Genomic DNA, 26,898 nt, shown 5'->3' with positions numbered 1-26,898 from the left:
AGTTCCTCAGAAACTGCCACCTATTTTCGTCTGTGTAACACTCAAAGCCACACTGTATGTTTGCATGAAGCTCAAATTAAATTATTCAGTTTTTAAAGAAAAGTAGCTGTAATGAAAAATCTAAAACATAATTTTAAAACTAATTTAATACAAAATCATTACATCGACGTCTGTGTATGCAGGGGTTCTATTTAATTTTCATTAAATAATGTAATAACTTTTTTCAAATATCATTTGACACTACTAATTCCTTTTTTATTATGTGTCTTCTATTAAATTGAGAGGCTAGTATCTCATGCAAAGACTGCAGGCTGCTCCGTTCCAGCTGCTTACACTGGAGCCCCCACTGGATGGCAGTCACATACAACTTTGGAAAGAATTCAGCATGCTGCTTTAACTCACAGACCTGTAAAGAAACCCTAGGTTGAGTGTCTCTAAAACAAACAAACAAAAAAAAGTTTCTTTTATTAGGTAATCCTAGTTTAGTACAAAGACATGCAATAAAAGCAAGTGGACAGAAATCTCCCTATTCCCTCACCCACTGTTCCCTAGACCCACTGTCTTGTGGTGCATCATTTCATTCCAGGCGCCAGGATTAGAGAAGGGCGTGACTCAAAGCTGTGGAAAGCAATGCAGGTGTCCCCTGACAAGAGACCCCAGGGCTGGCAGTGGAGCAGGAGCTGGCTCTATACCCGATCAGGAATGTTTGCTCCAGAAAATTGGTATCCACAGCTTTTAAGTAGAGATTTATTTTAACTAGGAATCAGAACAACCCAAAACTTCAGACAGCCATTAAGACAATCCATAGCTGAACCCATTGGGATATCTTCCCTTGACTTCAGGGGGATGTGAAAAATATATGTGAGCAGATAGGTTCAGGTTTTTATTCAGTACAAGGCGTCTGTTTAAATGAGCAAACCTCAGCAGTAAAGTGTCTGCTCCTGTTAGAGCCTGCAATGTAACACATCATTAGCCTCATTATTGCAGCCCCTTTTGCCTCTGCACCAGGACAGAATGCTCTGCTATGCTGAAGTCCCAAGGGAAGGTGAGGTCATTGGAAGGACTTTTGAGGTTTTTTTTAAATCTGGCCAAGGTTACTGCTAACTAACCTGTTCCAAGATGGGGAAAGAGAGGGCCTTTCCACATCCTGAGCACTACCTGAAGACAAAGGGAGTCTTATTACAATGCAGCTGGCAGGATTTGATATTCTGTAATTGTGCATGCAAATGTTCACAGTGGTTCATGTTTTAAATTGACTTTTCTTTTTGATGTATGTCCTGCAGACACAACCAGTGTACCCAGGTAAAGGCAGTATGTACATTAGGCAGGGATGGGTTTTTTATTACTTGTTACTAATTATTTGTTACTCTGACAGTGGACACATGGCTACTGTTTTAGGACATCCACCATAAGTCGATAAGTTAAATCATAGATTGATAATTATTTTAATTCATTCATGTTTTATCTGATTAATGATGCTCTATCAACACCACTGCTCAGATTCCAGATCACAACAAAAAGAAATATTTCAGAATTGCTCCAGATTGATTCTGAAAAAGAAAGAACCTATATGTTGATGATACTGACAGAGACCAATGCATGTAGTAGAATGCCAGAATATTTAATCAGAGTTTCTTCAGCATATTTGAAGTCATATTAATAAAAGGAAACCTAGAAGATGAATCCTGAGTATGTATTGGAAACAATTCCACTGCAGGCAAAAAAGTTACATGAGGTTAACCTCTTGACATATGAGAGAATGGAGAACCAGTGTTTTGTGGATTAGTCTTCACCAATCTTTACCTGATACACCTCTCTAAAGTCTACACCTTTCATTTAATAACACAAGGGTAAATACCATGAGAGATCTGAGCCGTTTCTATTTGTCTCCTGAAATAAGAAGGGAATTTTTTTTCCACCTGATATGCCTGCAGTTCCCATTGAAAATGGGTCTGGCACTTGCCATGTTGGATGTTGGAATATTTCCCTTCCATCAGGAAAACCAATAGTAAGCACTTAAGTGAAGTCTGTACTTAGTAGGGCCTGAGGTGGTTGAGGTTGCAATCTGTTTTGTATTTCAACCCTTTTTATTGACTACACCCTTTCAAAAATAACTCTTTTGAATGTGAATTTATATAACTCTCATTTCAGGTAAAATGTGTATTTCTGCTCTTTATTAAAAATCTAAGAAAAACTGTTCAAGATACTCTGAACAAACTGAAGCTCCTTATTTTCTGAGTAAGAAGATGGAACTAAGTTTTTCCGTGTATTTATCTCAAAATAATCGGTGTGAATACTAGTTATGACAAATTAAAAATCATTTCTGAACATTAAGACTTGCTAGACCTTTTTTGCAAACTGCAGAGACTGTTTTTCCTGTCTACTACATAAATACACTTTTCTTCTTGAGGTTTTATGGGGAATTATGAGAAAGACAGGACTCCTCCAATTATTATAGTTTTTGAGATGGTTGCCTCTGCAGATTCATGACACCAGTAGGCTTTACCTGAGCTCACAGTATTCCAGGGTATCAGGGGATTCAGCCCTTCAGTTCTATGCTACCTGCCATTCATTTACTTTTAACCACTGAACTGAGCATTTGCAGTATCATTAAAACAAAGTAATCCACAATAACATTTTGAAATTAGAAACATGGCAAAAAGATATGTGAAAATATTGCATGCCCTGTAGAGTTGCCATTTTTTGAGAATTACTTCTGCAGTCTATTGTACCCTCTAAAGTCTTAAATCACATATATTAGTTTCTATCCTGTTTTGTGCCAGGGCAAGGCCAGAATAAAATAAACTATTACTGTTCTGTCCTCTTTAAGCCTGTGTAATAAACATGCAAGGCTGAGAAAATAAATAACAACAGTAGAGATAAAAATTCATCCCAGTTACCTTTATGAAATGTGAACATCAAAACTCTATTGAGCTATATTAAACTCTGTTAACAGCACTATTACTAAGCACAGGTAATTCATTTTATTACTCTCTTTCTTCACCTTTTTCTGTCAAATAGCTGAAAACCAGGGGGAAATATGCTAATGTAACATGGTTGCTGTGTCATATGAGGGACAATATGCATTTCCTGTAGATTAAACTATTTAGCTAAGTTGATTACTCTTGAATTTATTTAGGTTTCAATGGGCATCATCACAATAAAATTGAACAACATTCTCAACAAGAAAGCAATAAGCATGTAGTGCAAAAAAAGAATGCCTTATTAATTTATGACTTTTCTGAGAGAAGAAAAATGCCCAACACCTGAGCTATGTAAATCTAGCTTTAGCAGTAACATAGGTCCCAAATGGAAATCTATTTCTATGGAAAGAATAAGTTGTTTTATTATTGATGCTGTTGCTATATTTAGCAATCAAAGCACATAGGCAAAAACTGATGTGATTCTTCAGCAATCAGAACAAAAATATATTCAGTATAGGTATTCTCCAGGCCTGGGGAACTGTGGAGATGGCAGATATGGAAGGAAGGGGGTTTACTGTTGTTTTCCCTTTATGAAAACGAAAGTAGAGTGTATTAGACATTATAAGTGATGGCATAAACTCCATGAAGTAGACCTGGTTGATCAGAACTGTAAGAAGCAGATCAGTTCAAAATACTCATCATTTCTTTTCTCTTTCTCCAGCTTGATCACTATCCTCCAACAAGTTACAGCCTGCCAGCCACATCTGACATTCAGTTCAATTCCCCAAAGGCACTATTCCTAGGAAAAGTTATAGGTAAGACTTCACTTTATACCTGGAACAATGATATGTGTGTAGCAGGATGCTTGCTGGACACGTCATTCTTGTTCAGAAAGTGGTGATACTGGAGTCATACTTAAAGGAGGCCTTATGTTCACCTGTTCACAGAAACTGATGAGCACACAAATAAGTAATTGTCTGCCATGCATGGGGAAAAAAAAGATAAGGGCAAAGAGACCCTTGTAACATTGTCTTTGTGAGGTTTCATTATGCTCTCAGTGTCAGATGGAGGCAATAAAAGGAAATTACTGAGACCACTGCTTCTATCAGGAGATATTGAAGTTATTTTGAATATTATCATTCACTGTGAAGTTATTGTGTGCCTTGTATAATGTCTTTATCCATGCAGACAGCCTTCTTATCCCTGTGCATCCTCTTGTGTCATAACTGTCCCTCATCACTCTGGCAAACCATCACTCTCTCACAGGAACGCCCACCAGCAAGGTCCTTTGGAGTCTGTAACGCCTGCAGCAACACTCCTCTCAACAATTTCTATCCTTTTTATGGATCTCACGGTTATTTCCAGTGCAGCAGTTTCCTGGCCAGCTCCCCAGAGGAACTCAAGGGGCAACACAGATGCCTTGGCCTCACTTTTAGACCATCCTACAGTGCATTGCTTAATTTTTCTGCTACTGACTTCTTACATGAATTTCCAGGGTTACTCACTTCAAGAATCAATTCTTCCCAACATTTGCAGTTTTAAAGGAGGGCTTTTCCCCCTTTTCAGAGATAAAGGGGAATTAATATTATTTCCTCTAAATGCTTTGTGCAGAGATATGCTTTGCTTGAACTCAGTGAAGAGATTAATCTAGAAAATTGCAAACTTTTCTTTGTTAAGTGGCTAAGGCGTTAATCTGTGATCCCTTTGCACTGTTTTTTGAAGTGAAAAAGAAATTGATCACATGGCTAGTGGGATTTTTTTGTAGATACACTTTTCTATTTGTTTTGGTTTTAAAATTTAACATGTAGAACTTCTGTGAAATAGGAAATGAAAAGTCTTAAAATTACTGGCTATCAGGAGAGTCATGAACTATTTTCTGGAACTTTCCAAGTCACTTCTGTTGATGGTACAAAAGATGATGCAGTCTGATTTTGGTCAGTCTCTGGAAACTGGGTGCACTCCCACCTCACCTCACTTAATTTAGGCATCTGGACCAGAGCTGGTGCTCTGACTCAATTTTTCTAACAGCATGGGATTATATTAGCCCTTTTGGGAATATGATTCTTTTGCTTCTTCCTTTCTGTTTGTTATTGTCTTTCAAAATAGGACATTTTATTAAGCAGAAGAACATATCATTACTAAAGAAACCAACAAGAAAACAAAACAAAACTTTTATTCTTTTTTATTCTTTCTACCAGAGAAAAATTGAACTTCACTGTGAAGAGATGGATTTCCCAGTGTAAAACTGTTGTATAATTGACCATGTCTGTTGATGAACTTTACTGTGCTCATGTTGAACTGGAGTCTCATGGAGTAAACTCATGTTTACTGGAGTCATGTTGAATGAGAGAAGAGCTCAGTTAACAGGGTTACCCAAGCGCAGCAGTTTGAAGGGCAAAGTAGACATAGAATTCAGTATCTTTAAAGCCTCTAGCTATCACTTCATACTGACTAGGCATATTTTAGTGGTCGAGAGGGATTAGAACCAACAGAAGATGTGGATACATAGATCAAGTTGCAATTTGTGCCCATATGCAATTACATTCTCCAAATGGCCAATATGGGAGTAGCCTCCCATTTCACTGCTACTCTGGCATCACTTGCATTCAGTTTCTGTTGTTCCCATACCATGCAATTCTTATTTGTCAGCAAAAATGAATGCAAGGCCCTATTTTTAAAGACTGATGGGTTTTTGAAGAGCACTCTGGAACAATCTTACTAGGAAACTGGTCTTCTGTCTGTCTTATTTCCATTTTTATTAGTGTTATTTGCATAGGAGCAGCCGCTCCTGGCACAGCTGTGCTTGCTGTGATAGGGAGTTCATCTGCTCCCCATCAGAAATGATCCCTTGTACAACACCTACCACAATACAACACCTCTCTCTGCTCTAGGTCTTACAAAAATATGGCTGATTAATAAAATATTGCTTCATAACTGCTCATAATATTTTCTGTAAAGCAGGAGGATCACATCAGACACCACAACAAAAATGTTTGAGTTGCAATCAGGGAGAACTTTTCTTCTTTGAGATGCTTTCTGTTTCCTTGAAATACTTTTTAAAAAATGCCTTTGTTCATTGGCTTGAAAAACACTGAAATAAAATAATTTTAGCCTTTTGAAAAACTGGAGATAATGGTGTTTAGTATATAATTCTTACCCAGGAAAAATGGATTATGATTTGAGGTATGAAATAAAGCTAAAAGAGACAGCAAATGAAAAATCCTCTTTTACATTAATGTCTAGTAACAAAAATAGTAGCTCTAGAGAAATGCAGGATTTTACAAAAATTATAGAAAAGTATTGTTAATGTTTCAAGGAAGTTCTTTAATCTGGCATTTACATATATTTAGGCTTTGAGGGCTTGCACACAAGGCAAAATGGAGAACCTGGCTATCTGGATTATAAGATATGAAGAGAAAAATCCAAAAGTTTGACAATGTGACCGGCATCTACATTTTCATGTAGGCTGCAACTCGAAGCTCATTACTGAGGTAGAGCAGAGGTTTGATTTTTCCATTAAGTGTAGTGAGTTTGGATGCAATACTCAGCTTTGTCTTCATGTCCTTTTTAGAGACCTACACCTGTACTGTCTTAGTCTGTACTTTATAACTAAAAGTGGTGCATTTCTTTGGCATTTAATATGTATTTATAAGGAATTAGCTAGACATAATTACACATGATTTTGTAGAAGTGTCATTCTGGTGAACAGAAATAATTTGAGAGTTTCTTAACAGGATATATGAGTGAGCACAGAAACACCAAGATCAGACGAGTTGCTTTTGAGAAAGCGGCAGGGAAGTAAAGGAAATATGCTTCTTGCCTTCATCTCCACCAACCACTCCAAGTTAAATTGTATCTTTTCAGAAATACTTAAATATCCACTTGGAAACAATTGACATAATATGAGTCATCATCACACAGATTATAATCTTCAGAACTGACAGCTGTCCCTGCAGCTCGCCTCTGTGGGCTCTGTTTTTGTCTCCGCCTCAAGCTAGTGTTCTTCAGGGACTTCTAGTAAAAGTAGCCAAAGGGGAGACACCTTTCAGGTCTGCCTTCCTTCTTACAAAAGCTGCTGCCATCACTCTACAGCTAAAGAGAGGCCCAAGAAATCAACCCCAAGGGCCTGGATTCTTTTCACAAAAGTCAGTTTCCTTGAGAAGAAGTGGTAGAAGGTCAATTTCTAGATGTAGTGGAGTTTTCCTGACATTAATGTAAAGACTTTTTTATTGTTCCCTGATTGGAGTTTCTGTTTCTTTACTGGTGTTTGTGGTGAAAATTAAAATTGGTGAGGAGACATTTCTCTGGATTCATTGTGACATTCACCACCTCGGACTGATGGGAGGTAAGACCAACTCTAACTACTAGCCAAGTAGTTAGTTTCAAATGTGCAAAGGAGAGAACACAGAAAAACTTCACAAAAAGGAGGAGATAAATGACATTGCTTCATGGCTTAGGTAGGTATAGAAAGAAGAATTGCTTTTTTGTTGTATGGCTTCTCTCTACAAATAGATACTGAATAATAGGAGGCAAAAGTTCAAAATGCTTTGAATTTCCAGCAGTGACTAATGGCAATTATTCCAAGAGGTAATCATTCTTTATTCCTAGATAAGATACTTTCTTTTCTATAGAAAAAGCCTGGCAATTTGGTGCTTCAACACTTGTAGCTGAAAACCATTGATGACCTCCCATGTAATTCATCCTACCAAAACCAACACACACTTTCAAAATCAGCTTCAGTGTCCATGCTTCCACACAACTGCAGAGTTTTATCACTTAGAGGGTTTGTTTCATGCCAAGGAATGAACACTTTATCTCTTTGAGAACACTTACCATCATTGAAAAGGGGGTTTTGATAGCCTTGATTAAAAAATTCTGCAAAGGATATAGGCATAGTTCTAACTGGTGCTCAGTTTGGGTATGCTGTTAGACATTGACATCACCTGATAGGAAGTTAATGCTAATATATATATATAAAACACCAGTTTAGAATTAGATCTCTATACTGTCGGGCACTTTTTGTCAGCTTTTAAATTTGCATCTTAGAAGATAGTGCAGAGCTGTAAATAGATCATGAATAATTTAAAAGTATTCTTCTGCTACACATCTTTGACATGTATCTACTATTCATGATCATAATGAGGTTAACACTTCATTGTATATGTTAGTAGTTTGGCATTCAGAGCTCCACAGCTTGAGCTCTGCTGCTCTCCTTCATTTTGCAGTGCAGAGAGACAATCTGAGTGCAGGGTAGCTCAGCCTACTTTCACTGATAATGAGAAAAAAAACAGCTAGTATGCAGTCAATTCATCCGCCAACTTACTTCAAGGTAACTTCCTGCTGCTTCATTTCTGGGCACCAGCATTAACATTCAGTATTGTAATCTCAGTGAGAATGCATATTGTCATATTGGGAGCCCTCCTGCTACAGCAGGTAGAAGTTGAATATTAAAGATGTGCTTTCCCCTGCATGAGTTATGTATGAATTGTCATACAAAAATATAACATCTGGACAATTCTCCTTCCCATATTCCTCCTGTATAATGCTATCAGCCTGGTCGAAACACCTCTGGGATTTATTATTGTCTGTCTCTCTGATCTCAGATCTGTCTGTCCATACTCACTCTTTGAAGTGTTTCTGGTAAAGGCAGAAATGTTCCACAGCTCTTTTAGTCAAAACCTGATGGAAATAAAAGTAATTTTTCTTTTCTTCCAGATCTCTGGTTTTGATCCGTCTGGTTTTTCTCTGAGAAATCCTACCTACAAGCCATATTCAGAAAGGAATATTTCCCATCTACAGGTCTCCCATCCAAGGGACATGATAAACACTTAGAATTGCCACTTTGACCCAAATAACTTCTGAGTCAGAAATTAGGGTAGCCCAAGTGAATTTTGTCTTTTATTTGAGAACTAAAATGAAGAAGATAAGCCAAAAATATTCATTGATGCCTCTCAGCATCCATGCAACATCTACTTCCCATTTTTCAGAATATTGCAGGATTCATCTGCTGCAACTCCAGAGAGGCAGATGGTCAACCCCAGGCAAACTGGATTAAATTAGGTGCTTAGGAAATCTCAGTTGACATGAGTATAGCCAGCTGTGCTCTTCCAAAAATCAGCTGGAGCCATTTCCTCCCACAAACTTTTCACTCTTACCCTTCAGGTGATTCTTCACCTCTCAGCCCCTCTCATACTTTGTAATGGCAGCTGCCTTTTCATTTCCTCTTGCACTATTCTCTGTGAAGAGACTTCACTGATTCCCAGTCTTCAAATCTTTCATGGGCATTCAACAGCTCCAGAAGGTCACCCTTTATTCTCATGGTCTTCTAGCATGCAAACCAGCCTCTAACAGGATGCAGTACTCCCCTAAATTCTAAAGTTATTTCACTTGTGCTTTAACATGTCTCAGAAAATTGTTTCATATAAATCAGTCTACAGAATCTTGCTGAGAAAATTATCCCATTGTTTTACAGTTCTTTCCAAAGTATTAATCTACTGGCTCTGAAAAAAAAAAAAAAAAGGAAAGGAAAGGAAAGGAAAAGAAAAAAGAAAAGGAGATTGTAAGGCAATTTAATTTGGTTAGTGCCATCTTGAACAGAGTATTTGCACAAGTCTTATCTGACATTCAAAACACTGATAACACTTTTTAAAAGCAAGGGAATAAAATGAAAACTTAAACTCTAGTAATTAGACTGACCTTTTCCTAACTCCTGTATTTTGTTAAGGTGGCATATCTTGGTTATACAACTTTTCCCTACCACAGGAAGACAGGAATTATATTGCCTGTACTGTGTAATATCTAATACTAATTTATTTCAAACGCAACTACATTCAAGTGCCGAAGAAACATGACATCAATAAAATGTGCTGTTGGCCCCATGAAATTCTAATGGCATAGATAGCACAACTGAAGAACTCAGAGCACCTTCAAGGCTTTTAAATCACTTTAAAAAAAAAAAAAAAAGTGTTGCACAGTCTGAAAAAGCCAGAGGTATTCCTGAAGCTGAAAATACAGTATCTTATAATTTTTCTCCAAGTATATTCAAAGGAAAAATCAAAAATTAGAATAGAGCTGCCCTAAGATAACAGACAGAATTGACAAAAAAATTGTATTTAATAAGCCAAGGCACAGGTCTTAAAAGTTTACATTACTTTACCTGGCTTGTGCAACTTCTACCCATAGTTCCAGATATAAAACAATCCCAAAAAATGTGAATATGCCCTAATGTTTTGATCAGAAATAGCTATAGAAATAGTATTCTGGCTAGATTATTTTGGCTAAGGGTGCAGATTATTTCCATGCCATTTCTTGTAAAGACAGATAAAGAAATTACGTCTAATTCAAAACTCACTCATTGTTTGAAAATTTAAAAGAAGCTCAGGTTTTATCTGACACTTGTTTCACTTAGAGAAAAATCATAACAAAACAACACATACACTGACCAAAATATTGCAGAGGTTGTCAGATGGAAAGGGAAGTGACTGAGGCCCCATATTTTAGAGGCTCGTTGGGATCAAGTCAAACGTCTCCCTCAAGAGCTGTACTAGTTTTCACTCCCATCATTGATAATTTGAAGGTGACTGTGTCCTCTTCTGATCTTCAGTGGCCTCTTATGCCAGAAGCACCAGAGGTTTCCTAGAATCTCTTTCCTAGGAGAAAGTTTGCTCAGGTTGCTGGAGAACCTGGGAAGAACAAGGGATGTGGGAGTTTCTGGAGTGTGAATTAGATAGGAATTTCATGGCATGTGCTCTTGTGCCTGAAAGAACAAACCCCCAAAAGGAGTGTAGGACCAGGGATCCTGGAGAAGTGCTGCACTAATGCACCTTTGTGTGTCGGGGCTCAGAGCTGCCTTAAGCCTGGACAGCTTTCATTCTCTCCAAGAAGCCTGGGCCTGTCCATGCGGTTTTAAGCTCTCCATCTTTTTAAGATGAAATTTATCTCTGTTCAAAGGCTCAACACAATCTTCACACTACTAAACTCCGCTTAAGTAGACTGTATATAGAATGTAAAGTAAGTTTATGTTGTGCTGCTGCTCTTTGTAGAAGAAAAAAACCACCTGTTCTGCATGAGTATATCCAAGAAATAGTAAAATAAACACGTTCCTCAAACAATATTAAGCAATGAATAAATGTGAAGATAAGATAATCTTTCTTTAGGACCTTTATATAGAACTATAAATTCGTAGACTAAATTATTCATGGTGAATAATTTGCTTAACTCCCACTATCACAAAAAGAAAGAGAAGTATATAAATTATGGAAAGACACTTCAACATTTTCCTGTTAAGCCAGACCTTTGACTGTAGGCTACTTTGCATTTCTTTTAAAAGAAATTATCTCATTGTTTAAATTACAGAACCAAAACCTGTCTGATGTCTATTTTCAAGTGTTTCTGCTCAGCAAATTTTAAAGCTGTATATATACACTCTCTAAATAAGCCCTTTCTGATAGGTACAGTAATGCTTCTACATCTGCATATTTCAGGGTACAGTTAAAACACTATTAGTTTTCATGGAGAAGGAACTCACTCAGAAGATTGGGGGATTCTCAATGGCTTCAGCTACGCCCATGCTGTAAATAACAACAGGCATTGTGGTTGTATCAGTGACACTGTTTTAAAACTTGTCAAGCCAATAGAGCTGACACCACTCAGCAGAGACTGATTATTTGAAATGATTCTGTCATATCCTTTGCTGGGTTTTTTTCCTTTTTTTTTATTTGGGGGGGGGAGGGATCTTAAATTAGGGTACCTTATTTGAATGTTTTGCCAAAATTTCAAGAGAATAATGTCATACGGTACTAGGATAGGATAGGATAGGATAGGATAGGATAGGATAGGATAGGATAGTGTAGTACAGTATTAGGGATAGCATTGAGTTTAAATAGCTTCCTGAATTAGATTCAAAGGTTTTCTACAGCACAGTCAACATCACTAATGGCTCCTTGTGCTGCAGCTTGGTTGTTTATTCTGATACTAAATCTGACATAATAGTAGCAGTGTTATGCCACCGACCATGACAGTCACTGATTCTTAGATTTATATGCCATAATAAAATTGTATTTAATCTGCAGTACAGTGACTAGTTCATAAACAGCTGCTTTAAATATAACAGGAATAAGCTCACATGTTTACAACTTTCTCTTAGAGAAGCCTGTTTCCTCTCCCATAAATGTAGACCACTACCTAGAAATCTCTCCTTTATGACTGTATGAACTCACAAATCTACCTCAGTGGCTCTCAGCTACCTTAACACCAGAGTTGTACTCTACTTGCAACTGAAGAAGTTGAGTAAGGTTACAGTCAGTCTCCCACCAAAAGGTAACATTTTTTTTTGTTCAGTCTGATAGCAAGATAATATATACTGCCACTGTTTTTGTTACTCCTTTCTACTTTCTGTCCTCTTCAGACTGTGTTCTGAATTTTCTTTTTCTTTTTTTGGAGAGAGATTGTCATCTGTCTCATTGTTACATGAAATGCTTATTGATCAAAAAATTGCCTCCTGATCCTTCTTATCAGTTGCAGAATCCAAACTGGGTGAAGGTTGCACCATCATATATACAGTTATTTCAAAAATGCCCAGGGAGAGAAATGAATTTATCATCAAGTGTCAGAAAAATTGAATTGTCTAAAATACTCCAGCTACTCCAAAATAAATACTCCAGAAAAAAAAAAAAAAAAAAAAAAAAAGCTTTGCTTTTAGAACAATTTGAAAATAATTTTTTGAGTTGTGGGTGATGAGACATCGAATAATTTGAAAATAATTTTTTGAGTTGTGGGTGATGAGACATCTCAGAAATACTGATATTGAGAGACATCTTCAAAGCAAAATACTATTACAATTGCTAATGTAAATCATCAATCTGTCATATCTTTCTCAGCCAAATTTGATTTAATTTCAGTTTAGCACCTTGAAAATATGTACTTTCGTCACTCAGTAAATGCTCACTTAACATAAAATTAGCATATTTGTCAGTCTCTCTGGAGCAATGGCAACCTCTTGGTTTCCTGCTTCTGTACGTGGGATTGTGGGATCATGGGAATCACATGGGATTCTTTGCAAGACAGTCAATAACTTGACTAATGAAGTTAGGAATGGTCTACTATTTCTGTATTAGTTTGACCAGGACTTAAAGACTTTCTTTACATTTTTCATAGGTAACATCTTAAGTTTTCCACTAATTTAAATGTAGACAAAAATATGCATTTAATAAGATAGTTGCCAAATTTGACTTTCTGGCATCACAGGATGAGAGTTAGAGGTTATGAAGGACATGCAAAGGCTAATGAGCCCTCTGTAACCCACCCTCTATATATGAAAAGAGCATATGGAGGAAAACCAACATATGGAGAAAAGGGCATATGGAGAAAAAACAGCAGTGTATCAGTGGCTAAAACTGATCCGACTCTAAAAGTGCAGAAGTTGGTGATTGCAAAAGCTACAGGAGAGAGGGAGTGACACGAACTTCAAATACAGCTTCTCAAAGCGTTTTACATTTCCTTAGGCAAAGCTAAGCATTATTTTGCTCAGAGCAAAGGACCGGACGTGGTTATATCAGGGGGCACACGACCCTGCTGAGTTTCTAGGTCAGCATGAGAAGGCAGGATATTTAAGTGGTGTTGTAACATCATGTCAGCTGAAAATATTTTTTTACACTGCCATACTTTCCAGTACTTCCTTTACCTTGAGAAAAGAGCCTATGTAGCAGCTCTCCACTAAGTGCCTGCAAGCTTGCAGGAATCCACAGATTTCTCTCCATTAATGCATAGAGCATATCTTAATTGCTTAAGTCTGTTATCTTGACCTTGTAATAGTGTCCCCTCCAGGGATGAAGGAATGCTTGTATGGCAGCTCAGTTTGCATTGCATCTGGTTCCTGGGTGGTGTTTGTGGTGTGCCACATCCTTTCTGCTGAGGGATGGACTGAAACCAGAGCATTAAATTTATGAAGGAGTTTGTTTTTTTCTGGAATTAGAATAATGGGCTACACCCTGTCCTCATACAGGAAAGTAAATGAATGGGAAATACTAGAGTTATTTTGCATTTTCACTTTATTCTGAGAGGATCAGAGAGAGAGTGGGGAACAGGGAGGAAGAGTGGGACCTGATGAGCTTGACAAACTCCCATTTTGTGTTCAGACCTGGATCTGCCCTCCTTCTAGTTTCCCTCATCACGAATTATCCAGTAAGATATTCATCACAGCATTCAGACACTATCCTGTATTCCCAGTGTGATTGCTTTACCAACAGTGCTGCACATCCAGCTCTTTCTGCACTGGTTTTGTGGCTTTTCAGTGGTGTGCATGGCACTTACACACCAAATTAATTTCTATTACTTCCCAGCTGGTCATTTCCAGTTCTTCCTTAAGACTTACCTATGGCTGTTATTTTTTTTTAAGAAATTTACTTTGTACATAATTGTTAAAGTAATGTATTCAGTCCAATTAAAAGCTATGTTAAACACAAGAAAAATCATAATATAGGGCAGACAGGTACACAAGTTCCCCTGCATTTCTCTCCCAGTTCCCAGCCTGCCTGCCTTTGAGCTTCCCCACAGCCCCATGTGAGGACAGGAGGCTTAGGACACCTCTTATTACTAAAAGTTGTGCATTTCAGTAATATTTCAATTGCTTCAGCTGTCTCCAAAATAAAAGAAATTTGGGGAGCTCTCCTCACACACACACTTGCTGCAGGCTTCTTGGCTAGCCAGTATCTCCCTTCTCCTCCCACCCTCATCCTCTGACTCCATTTACTGCTCTGCCTGGTTCCCTCACATCTAAATGTGTCTGCAGCTCACATCTAAATTTTGCAGCAGGCAGCTTTTATTTCAGCAACACTCAGGTCAGGCTGCATCCTGTTGCTGCAGATGGATTGAGAATGCTGTCTCTGTTGCTCTGGACCCAGCTCCTTCTCTCCTCTGCTTACTGGCATTTCAGTGGCCCTCAGGCTCCCAGCCACCAGGATCCCAGGCACCCAAAGCTGGGATGTGGTCTGTAAAGCATGGCAGGGCTCTGCAGGTCAGCTTTCTCCAGGCTCTTAGCATGACTAGATTGCATACACTTCCTCCTTTCTTCCAGAACTCAAATGGTAATCATCAAACATGTCTATGTTTTGGGGGAAAAAAAAAAAGTAGGAATTTATATTAACTGGTTAGACAATTTTCTTTCTGTGAGACTTAAGCAGCAGCGGTGCCATCTGAATATCAGGTTCTTGTAGCAAATTTGGGTAAATGCCTCTGGATGGGGGAGAAAATAACAAAGAGCCGAAGGGACTAAGGAGTGGCATGGAAGAGGCTGTGAGGAACACAGACATAGGGAACGAAATGGTGGTGACAAATCAACAGGGTCCATAAGCAAGAAAGATGGCTGATGCCAGACGCTTGTGGATCAAATAGGGTCATCCTGCTTCTGTGGTGCCAGGTTGGAGGAACGGATGGTTTGGGAAATGGCACTTGATCAGCTGTCCTTGGGAGGTACCAGTTTTTTCTTGTTCCTTTGTGTTTTTCTTACTGCCTGACCACAAGTCAAAGAAATGAGCAAATATATCTTTACCTCACCCATCTGCTTCTTCTTAATTATTGTGGATTGGCATCCATTCCCTAACAAAGTCAGATCTCCTGTCAAAATGCACAACAACTGTCCCAGCTGAGCATGTGGCAGTTTGGCTTCAACCTGTGCTACTTTCACAGATCTTAAACAGAGGGCATCAAGTTTTGGGCTGGCTCATTTCCATCCTCTTGGACCTCCAGTCACAGTAATTCAGTGTCACAGACAAAATTAGCAGCACATTGCTCTCCATAGGCAAGGACAAGCTGATGAACAGGATCTTGTGATCAGTGCTACCCTTGCTGTGACCTTTTCAGTTTGAGCAGCTGACAGAAGGCCCCTCTCTGACCAACAACCTCACTGCTCTGCTATTTAACTGGTTTACAAACACATCCGCCAGCCTCTTATGGCAAACACACCAACTAGCCACAGATTTTCTAAGGCACAATGACAGGGTTCCCTACATCTTAAACTCCTGCAATCTCAATCTAGCATTCACCTTTATTATCTAAATTGCTGCCTGAATCAAACTCTTCCTATTAGTAACAAACTGAAGACAGGGAGAAAAGAAATTTTAAAAATACTCATTTCAATCTTTTCCAGTTTTCAGATGGACTCATCCACAGAAATCCCAAGTACTTTTCTAAAGGATACTGGGGATTTCTTGTGCCATTACTCAGCTTCTCTGGCAGAGCTTGGTGCTGAGCATGCTTAAATAGAGTCCACAGATAGAGTTTCTGCAGATGCGTACCTACTAGCTTGGCAGCTGCTAAAAGACACAAATTGCTTTTACAGGTCACCTATCACATTCCTTTTTCCAGCTCTTCTTCTGACTCACATCCACTCAGCAGCCCAGCAGATAGTCTGTGAAGGTTGCTTGTCATTCAGAAATCCTGGACAACTCACCACTGTGCCTATGAAATTAAACTCAGCTTTGCACATGCCATGAACTGGAACATGCTGTGGCTACGTGCACAGATGCACAGCTAAATGTTATGCCCAGCAAATTCAGCATATCCAGAATATTTCAGCCTCACTGTGCATCTGTTAATGTGTCAGACTAAGTGTTCTCTGTGCATTTCAATGCTGTCAGACGTGCGACTGTCACAAAGCTCACTATTAGATTGAAACTACCAGCAGCAATATTTAAAGTGTTTCTTTTCACCAGTTTCAGAAGAGGGATGAAAAAGAGAAGTGCAGATTTTTCGGGGAAAACAATCATTAGTGGTTTTGCTCTTGCCTCAGCTTACACCAAACTGCTTCAATCAGTAACAGTGTATTAAGAACTGGAGGAAGCCTATCATATTTTAGAGGATTCAGTACTTCAGTTCAACATAGAGATCGTGATGAACAACACTAAGGTTTCCTGCACAGAAACTCTCACACATGCCTGTGTTCTTGGAGTACCTGAGGCTTCTCAAATAAGTCAATTTTTCCAGATTTCTGTGAAGAACTCTTCTGGTCTGAGACAGGTGTCTTGACAACAACTGTTTTATCACCCCACTGCAGTCTACCAATCCACATCACCCAGGGGCATGAAACAACCACGATGCTTAAGGTTTCAAAGAAAAGTATTTGTCAAAAAAAACCCACCAGAAAAAAAGTAGAGGGGAACTGGTAGATGCAACACAGAATAAAGGATATAACTGATGATAATATCTGGAATAAAACAGGGACGAAGGAAACACCTGAAATAAGAATAAAGGAGATACAGACAAACAGTGGTGAAAAAGGAGGGTGGGGAGAAAACACTGAATGGAAAACTATAATAGATAAGTGGTGACCTGTATCACATAATCAGCATCAAATACTTGAACAGAAAGCCCCTGAGGCCGAGGATGCCAAACATTTGGTGAAACATCATAAACTTTACTCCAGATAAGCCATCAAATTCTACTTAAAATCTCTACTTAAGCTGATTTAGCAAAAATCTCTGCACATTCTATGGAGAGCTTTTTTCTGTGATTCCTTAGGTCTTGGATTTTTTTTCTTTGAATATTAATTCTGTGGTGTTTTTCTCTTAGTTATACTGCAAATGATTTAGCACCTGAAAACAGCAAGGATTTCATTTCTCTGCCCTAATAATTTAATATGTGTATTTTGCGACTAAAACTTACATTAATCTTAAAGTTTTAAAGAGTCTTAATCATTAATCTTAATCTTAAAGGGGCTGGGGTTTATATGGTTATTTTTATACTTTTTTATATCAATATATAAGCTAGAAATAATTTCAAGTATAATGATACTAAGCAGATTGTAGAAAGAAATTTATTTCCTCCTAGAAGGTGTGCCTCCTTCAGTATGTTAACACTGCATCTGCTTTATCAATTCAAATGCCGTTTCTCATTTTCTGGTGAAATCTTACCTGAATATTCTTCCATTCCAGAGATTTTACAGTTCATGCATTTCTGTATGTATTAATTAAATATCTAATTTTCTAGTTGGGTCTCCAATTTGGATCAAATGTTTTTCCAGCTTGTTCAGTATTACCCTTTTGACAGAAAAGAATAAATTCATTCCTTGGGGAAGGGAATACTGTCTTATATATTCATTTTTTAAAAGAAAATCTTATTTTAATTATCTAATTTTCTTCTCATTGGTATCTCACAATAATCCTTTACCCCTGTTTTAAAATTGAAAGGGCATTAATAAAATCATAGAATGGCCTGAGTTAGAAGATACGTTAAAGATCCCCTAGCTCCATGCCCCCTGCCATGAGCAATGACACCTTCCACTAGACCAGGCTGCTCAAAACCGCATACAACATGGAACTGAACACTTTCAGAAGTGGAACACCCACAACTTCCTTGCAACCTGTTCCAGTGTCTCACCACCCTCATTGTAAAGGATTTCTTCCTGATATCCAGTCTAAACCTATCCTCTTTCAGTTTGAAGCCATTTTCCCTTCTTCTGTCACTACAGCCCCTTGTGAAAAGTCTCTCTCCAGCTCTCTTGTAGCTCCCTTTAGGTACTGGAAGGCTGTTTTATGGTCTCCCTGGAGCCTTTTCTTCTCTAGGCTCTTCTCAACCCGAGTTCTCTCAACCTGTCTTCATAGGAGAGGTGCTCCAGCCCTTTGAGCATCTTCATGGCCCTCCCCTGGCCCAGGTACTTCTTAAGTTGGGGGGCCCAGAGCTGGACAGGTGGGGTGTTTACAAGAGTGGAGCAGAGGAGAAAAATCACATCCCTCAATCTGCTGGGCACGTGGCCTTTGATGTAACCCACCATTGGCCCATGTCTCCAGCCTATCAAAATCCCTCTGGATAGCATCCTTTCCCCCCCCCCGCAGGTCAACTACACCACACAGCTTGGTATTGTTGGCAAACTTGCTGAGGGTGCACTCAATCCCACTGTTTGTGTTGCCGACAAATACATTAAATGGTGCCAAGAAAAAAAAATAAATCTAAGGAAGAAAAAATCAGCAGGAAATACATCTCTTCATGACATGGAGCTGTGGCATTTCTATCTTTGTCAAGAGATTGCAGGCACTTCAAATGAAGTAGATAGTGCTCTATCTTCTCATTGTATTTTACCAATAAGAAGCATTTCTGTTCTATGAATTTTACTTGGACAGTCGGGGCTGGAATATTTGTACTTCACCGTTTGTCATTTCATTACCTCTTCCACTGCTTCTGCTTTTGGGCAATAGTTTAATTTTTTCCTCATCTGCTATGTGTCTTTTTCTTTTGGTGAAATATTCATACCAAAATCTTCTTGTATTTGCATAAAGCCCTGTGTTGCCATAGGACAGCTGATCACTAGCCTGGTTTTGAGTCTTGGCAAATGTTGCTCTTCAGTAGGGCTCTGAGACCTTGTATCAGTGCTTTTTTGCAGTGGTTCACACCCTGATCAGCATTTGGCATAAAAATAGAGACTGTTTCACAGTTTTATACATTCATCTACTGCTTTTATTTCTCCTTTTCCCTGCAGTACAACTGGGGCGTGGCCCATGCAACAGTCTAATGCAAACCTCCATGGTTGCAGCTCTATTTTCCACATGCAAAGCCTTTTAATCAGGCTGTTTAGGGGAATTTTAAAGGCTTCTTGAAATATCCACACAATCAGCCAGTCTCTGTCCTGAGAAACGTGTTACAGAGACAGCATATGTTCAATAGGATGGAGACAGACAGTGCTGGAGACTCTCCTGGCGGGATTTGAAGGCAGTTGTGCATTGCATTTGTAGTGTCAACTGGAATGATGTAGTGGAAAATAAAGCAGTCTGCTAGTTTGGGATTTGAGATCCAGAGTTTTCGAAATGGTTCAAAATAGCACAGTGCCATCTGTCTTTGCACAAACCTGCAGGGGTACCAAGGCCACAGCAGCAGCAGCAGCCTTCTGACTGACCAAAAAAACATGCAGCCCATTTGGCCTGAGCTGTGGAGGCACCACATGCAGCTTTGTAAGCATCCTTCCCTTCCAAGTTATGTTCTGCATTGTCAGTCTTGGGGATAAATTTTACCTAAATAGGATATGAAATAGTTATTTTTAATCAGTTCTTTGATAGAATAAAACTCCTGATTTTCTTAACTTCTAATCAGGAGGAACATTTCATTTCTGCACTTTTCAACATACTGCATAGATAGAGATCCCTGGAGTTCAGTTTTTCTGACTCAAGACAGGAAATGCATAAAGCAAACTCCTGGTTTACTGCCAAATATGTGTCTTTTTATGAACTATGCGTATACATTGTAGATACAGTTTTGTTGGCTCTTTTATCTTCTATTTATAGAGGAAATCTGGTTTACAGTTTAAATACTAAAATCCTTTTTAAGCAGAGCAGCAAAACTGTTGTGTAAGTTGCCTGAGCAGTGTGACCTCTGCAAACATGCTCCACTCCTTGGATAGATAATTAGGCATGTCTTTCTATCAGGACGGGCAAACTTCTCAAGATTCAGCATTCTACTGTGATGCTCAAAGCACCAGGAAGCAAGAGATTTACCTCTGATGCACTGCTACAGCACAGAGACTAAGAAGGGCAAAAGAAATTCAGTGTATTGATTTATCTTAGCTCATGAAAATTATTGTCAGGCAAATAAAGTAGGAAAGTGTGTGCATATAATGAGTATCGTATTAGTCTGTTTCCTGTAACAGATGATGGCTGCTGTTTTCCTTTTATCTCTTGAAAAATCTGTTCCTTGACGTACTAATATCCATATGAGGGAAACACAGAGTGCTTGTGAAGACAAAATTGCACTGATTGATTGTTCTAAATTCAATGATTTGCAGAACAGCAAACTGAACAGGTGCTGCAGTGAGAAAACAAGTGGCTTCCTAGCAGGCAATGGTGACAAGCTGACTTTCCATTCTTGCAGCAGACTTCTGGAAGTTTGTTTTGGGGAGTAATTATTGCCATTTGGATCATCATATCTCAGTAATTAAGATCTGAATTTCCTTCTCTGTTGTATCTGTCTTTGGTATTTGCAGTACGCAGACAGTGACTACTGACGTTGTTGTTCGGGTAAAATATATCCTAAACCTCATGGAATATTTCTTGTGTTTGCTTCAGTTAATAATTGCTATTTACAATTATATCTCACTGGATGATGAATAACACATCAGCTTTCAGCCATGACAGTAATTCAGTTTTAGAGTCCTGATAGGTGCATGAGAAGTTTGAACTGAGGTCTCTCATTTGTATATACTGGAAGTACCTTGGACCTGTACTGTAAAGCCTACTGGTCTAGCAATGAGCCAGAATATCTGAAATCCGTACAATAAAATCATGGTCATCTGTAATTGTTTTACTTTAATTATAAAGGGACAAGTTATTTTTTACATTTAGGTGGTGCCAGGTAATTCTGCTGGACAGGGAAATCATACTTATTTCCCAAATTAAAGTGTGAGCTCTGTAAGAGCTGCCTGAGTGCACATCTCACTCCAAACGATCACTGACCATGTGATCAAAAGGGCATTGGCTGAAGAAATAATTTAAGTAAAATGGGAACAACCTGGTTTTAGGGTTTCTACTCATAACCTTTGCAGTCAAGAATTAAGTGGCAGTCTACTTTTTGGGGAGACAAGGAATAATCTTGCTCCCAAACAATGCAAATGCTTAACCAGCTGCCCTAGGGCTGCACTCATTTCAGAGGGACCTTCACCACAGGCTGTGTTCAACAAAGGCATTGCCAATAGAGTGACTACCAGGCTGCCAGTCCCCCTAAGAAGAGTAGAATAATTGAAACTTTGGCAGGAATAAGTGAGTGGAATGAATGCCCTGAGATCTGCAGTGAGATATACACAAAAGGCCTTCCCGGTCTTTTTGCTGGCACTAAGTGCCTTCCTTCAGGAGGACAAAAGAATCACCTCCTTCGCTTATGGCCTTGTCCTTCAACAACACAATCGTTTTTATGTTTGCAGTGTTCATTTTCTAACATACAGAGGAAGAGCAGGTGTTTCAACAGGAGTGACACAAACTCTTTCTACAATTGTTCCTTAACTATTCACATTTATTTGAGAGGGGATAGACGATGGAATGGAAGCACACTCCCCTCTCTCTTGCAATCATAAAAATAAACTGATTTATCACAGCCTCTGGGCCTTTTGTACCATAATCATATGCCAGTCTTCTTGTCCAGATGTTTACTCTTGAAACAAGAAAAGGAGACTGCTGCTTTTTCCCTGTTTGCTGAACTTTAAGTTAGAGTTTCTTCAGTGACTAACACACATAGTCAAGCAAGTGAGATGTATCTTTCATGTTGATGACTGGCTTAATCTCTAAAACCTAAAGCCAGGTTGGAGAGCAGGCTTGGAGGGATGGTAACATGCACATTCTCCTTATCTGGCTCAAGATTTTAGTGATTAAGTTCTTTGAAGGTCTGAAACAAAATACTGGAAACCCTCCAGTTAAAATGTTTTGGCTAAATCACCATCCTTTTAAGTATTATTTAGAATGTCCACATGCTGTAGATCAGAAAGTTTTTTTCATAATTTTTTCTCTACTATGAAGTATGTCTAATCTGCTACCAAAACTGTCCTCAGTATGCCAAGAGCAATATAGTTTTGCCACATATATCAGTATTCTCACATTCACCCCCTCGTCCACAAAATTAGCCTTCAACCTACAGTTCTTGTTTTTGGAACAAGCGTGTGCTCAAAAAGAAAAAAATCCGTGACAATTTGCTCAAGATTTCCATGAGAGCATAGCTTCCAAAAGGAGCCTGCCTGACTCTGAGTTTATTATTTAGTACCAGCTCTCTTAACACCAGCACAATTGCCATAGTAAGATTGTATTTGCAAAGATGATTTACTGCTGGTCCAGCACCAGTGTTTAAGATGATTGATGAGTTTTCTTTTTTAATGTATTAAACAGTTACTGGAGGCCTATGCCACATGAGATGCAGGGAGATGTTTTCCTTAAAGATGTTTTACAACATCTTTTGTGTCTTTTCCTCATCCCCAGACTATCTCTCCACGTAGTAGAAAGAAATCTTGTTTTACTAAATTATCACATGGCCCTAGAGTAAAAATGCTTAATTGTCCATGGGGCTGCAGACCTCAGAAAATATGCTTCCCAGGAAAGGCTAGATCATGGGAGCACAAGGACATCCCAGCTGCTGGATTGCCCTTTGGGAGAGCTTCACCCAGGTTGCAACAAACTTTGAATAAGCCTCGTTACAATACTGAGAATGACTTTTTGAGATCAGATAGCGCAGTAGTAAAGGTATTCGTCTCTATAAATATCCAAAGATTGCTCCTAATTTGTCAGGCAAGAGCTGGCTGAGATTCCAGCTCAGCATCCTATTATAACATGGTGTTTTAACTTAATGAGCCGAGGTAAAGCATCACTGTCTGTTTTCATTCAGTGGAATGAAAAAAGATAATGTTTCTGTTTTTCCTTTGTCACTACAGAGAATGGCTTAGGTTTAAGTCTCAACTATGGTATTGCTGTGTCAACCCAGATTAATTGGGCTCTCCATGTAGCTTTTTTTTGTCCATTTTAACAATTTCCTTTTTTTTCTAACTTTCTGTACCCATAATAACAAAAAATAATGGCAATATTCTTGGGAGTTCAGTCAGTTGTGGTTTTTTATTAAATAATAGTAAATTTGCTAGGTGAACATTCTTATTTAGAGGAGATTCGTTCAAGTGACATGTCTTGCCTCAAACCGATTATTTGGCAGTGAAAAAAAGCAATTCCAGCTCCAGTAGGCAGATGGCACTGACTGGTTTTGGTCCTGGATGGGGCCAGAGGGAGCAAACTGGAGGTGTCCTCAGAAGGGCACCTTAAAAGCGAAGCCAGTGGGCCCTTGCCCTTTGGCATCAGTTGAACTTGCCTGTCCCAAGAAGTGTGTTTGCAGAGCTTTTCTGCAAGGTTGGAGGGGCTGTATTGCTTCAAGCACTCCTCTGCAGGTGTCTTTCCATCATATTTTCATAAACAGTTGAGGCACCTTACCTCATGCATGGCACATGGAATAATAGAAGATTTGCACACATTTTCTTCAACTCCAGCCAAGCAAGCAACAAAGGTTGGTAATGAGCTAGCCAGAGACAGGCACTGATGTTCCAGTAACATGAAAGAGGTGCCAAAAATAATACTGAAAGCAAGGTTGTATTGCTCACATTCAAATGCTTGATGGAAAAGCTGAACATGCTTCTGGAACTGCAACAGAACATCAGGTGATTACAGGGTACTCATCATTTAATAATGATGGGACCATTTAGCAAAATGACTAAGCACTTGTAGTGAGTTGCAAAAATAATTCCACTCCCTTCAATTAGGGTAGCCATCAGTTTAAATATAGGTTTCAGAGGGAGTGAGAGGGAACCTAGCTAAATAGTGTCACAAAACTCTAAGGCTTGTACTGAAGCATAACAGAACTGTGCAAATTGGAACAGGAACCACAATGTAACACAGAGTACTTCCCTGGGTTGCTTCTTCCAACAATTAGTCTGCTACACCTTCAAAAATTGCAGTTATTTCCATAATGTGTTTGGCTTTTGCTGACAGACACCAATTTTTGCTATGCCTTTCTTAGCTTGGTTAAAGAGCTCTTTGTACCTTCTTAGGTACCTTCTCAGCTTCTAAGCTTATGATCCCTGACTTGCTTCCACTAAACACATGCTTTATTGATATTCTGTATTCTAACTTGATTAATTCAACTTGCCATGAAGACACAGGCACCTTTCCAAAATACAGTTATATAGCTTGATGAAACTTGTACTTGAAATCTGAAATTTGAAATTTATTTAAGGAAACATTTTTAGCTGTTAATTTATTTGAAGAGTTCATGTGTTTACTTAATATTTTTTTTCATTTATTTGCTACTTACAGATTTCTACAATATTTCTTCCACTGCTTTTATGAAAAGTGATATCAGGCTTATTATCCAATAGCTAATCATATGATTTTTTAACCAATTTTCAGTTTTTCTGGAAGGACCTAAGGAATCTTCCAGTCTTCTGTAACTTCTCTAGTGCTTAAAGATCTGTGGAATGCTGTAGGAAGGTAATCTCTTCAGTTTACACCCAGGAGTTCTTAGAGAACCAAATAAGCACAGACTTAGGGAATCATAGAATGGCCTGGGTTGGAAGTGGTCTTAAAGATCATCTAGGTCCAGCATGCCTCCAGTGGGCAGGGACTTCTTGCACTAGACTCAGAGCCCCATCCAACCTGGTCCTAAATACTTCCAGAGGTGGGCCACCCACAACTTCTCTGCTAACCTGTCTCAGTGCCTCAGCACCCTCACAGTAAAGAATTTCATTCTAATACCTAATCAAAACCTACTGTCTATCAGTTTGAATCCATTCCCCCTTGTCCCATCACTACATGCCCTTGTAAAAAGTCTCTCTCCATCTTTCTTGTGGGCTCCCTTCAGGCACTGGAAAGCCACAATTAGGTCACCCCAAAACCTTCTCTTTTCCAGGCTGAACAAACCCATTTCCCTCAGCCTTTCCTTGCAGGAGAGGTGTTCCATCCCACTCATCATGCTAGTGGCCTTCCTCTGGTCCATGTCCTTCCTGTGTTGGGGACCCCAGAGCTGGATGCAGCACTGCAGGTGGGGTCTCACCAGAGCAGAGCAGAGGGGCAGAATCCCCTCCCTCACCCTGCTGGCCACGCTGCTTTGGATGCAGCCCAGGACACATTTGGCTCTCTGGGCTGTGAGTGCACAGTGCTGGGTCATGTCCAGCCTCTCATCCACCAGCACCCCCAAGTCCTTCTGGGCAGGGCTGCTCTCGATCTGCTCATCCCCCAGACTGTGTTGGTACTGGGGGCTGTCCCAACCCAGGTGCAGCACCTTGCACTTGGTCTTGTTAAACCTCATGAGATTCCTAAGGGCACAGTTCTTGAGCTAGTCCAGGTGCCTCTGGATGGCATCCTGTCCTTCAGGTGTATCAACTGCACCACTCAGCTTGTATCATCTGCAAATTTTCTGAAGATGATGATCCATTAATTTATGTCATTAAGATGTTAAATAGCACTAGTCCCAATTATCATCCCTTGATGTAAGGTTTTGATTTTACTTGGAGGTTTTTTTTCTGATTAAAAGGAATTGTCACATCCTCGTATGATACAAGCATGAAGTGTGGAACCTTGTTCTTTGAGATACCTATCCTTTAACATCCACTTCCACCCACTGAGTTTTTCCTTTCTCTCCTCCCTCTTGCTTATGTTCATTATTTCCCTCAGCTTTGACCAGATAGCCTTTTTAAAGCACATACATCACATATTGAACATAATCAGGTTATGATTGTTGGTCCCTAGGCAACCACCATCTTCCAGGCCAGTGATTAAGTCTTTTTCTCATAATAATGAAGTCCAAACTAATTACTGTATGTCACAGTCGGTAAAATTTTTAGGAAAAAAAGTCAATAATCTAATGATGCCCTACTACTGGCTGCATGAGATCCCAGCACAAGCATCCCAAATGGAAGTGTCTAGGAAATGAGAATGATGGCATTTTTTTCACACACAGCAGACATGCCTATCACCCCCATTTTCATTAACTTTATTAGCATAAATGTTGGGACACCTACTTTTAAGATCGTGCTGGTTTATGTTAATCACCAACAGAAATCCACTGGTGATGTGTGCCTTCCCTACCAAGCTGTCCTCAGCATTCTGTAATTAACATTCCTGTCAAGCAAATTGTCTCTCAAGAATGTAATTAAAAGTGAGAATTTTCCATTCCCTTTGTTTATATCTCAGATTCAGAGCTTATGAATACAGGCAATTAAAAACTGATTCTGTCAGGGTCTTTCTCAGCTAAATTATAATTTTTTACTTCCAAAAGGTGGGATAAATACCCTGAACTGAATTCTGTTCCTCTGCAGCTAAACTGCTTCTAGTATTTGGGCCAGCTCATTTAAATGTAGTCTGAATATCTCTAAATTGCAGATTGCCATGCTGAGAGACCTTTCAGCTCTCTGCTGAGTTCTGAGTGCCTTCACTACCCAAGGCTGAACTATTGCTCACACAAATTGTATATTGTCTCTACT

General features: G+C 39.1%; 1 protein-coding gene across 1 annotated transcript in view; it reads left to right on the top strand.

Annotated features, from left to right (window-relative positions):
• Positions 1–26,898, top strand: part of CNTNAP2 (contactin associated protein 2) — a gene marked incomplete at its 5' end in the record, with an annotated part of 1,036,243 nt that overhangs the window by 967,749 nt on the left and 41,596 nt on the right. Inside the window, one exon of the mRNA XM_082287522.1 lies at positions 3,646–3,739. Within this exon, the coding sequence (XP_082143648.1) occupies positions 3,646–3,739 (94 nt within the window). The remainder of the gene's footprint in view (positions 1–3,645; positions 3,740–26,898) is intronic.

Source organism: Coloeus monedula (assembly GCF_965178545.1).
Source record: "Coloeus monedula genome assembly, chromosome: 1".
Lineage (NCBI taxonomy): Eukaryota > Metazoa > Chordata > Aves > Passeriformes > Corvidae > Coloeus > Coloeus monedula.
This window is presented reverse-complemented; position numbering and strand designations above follow the sequence as displayed.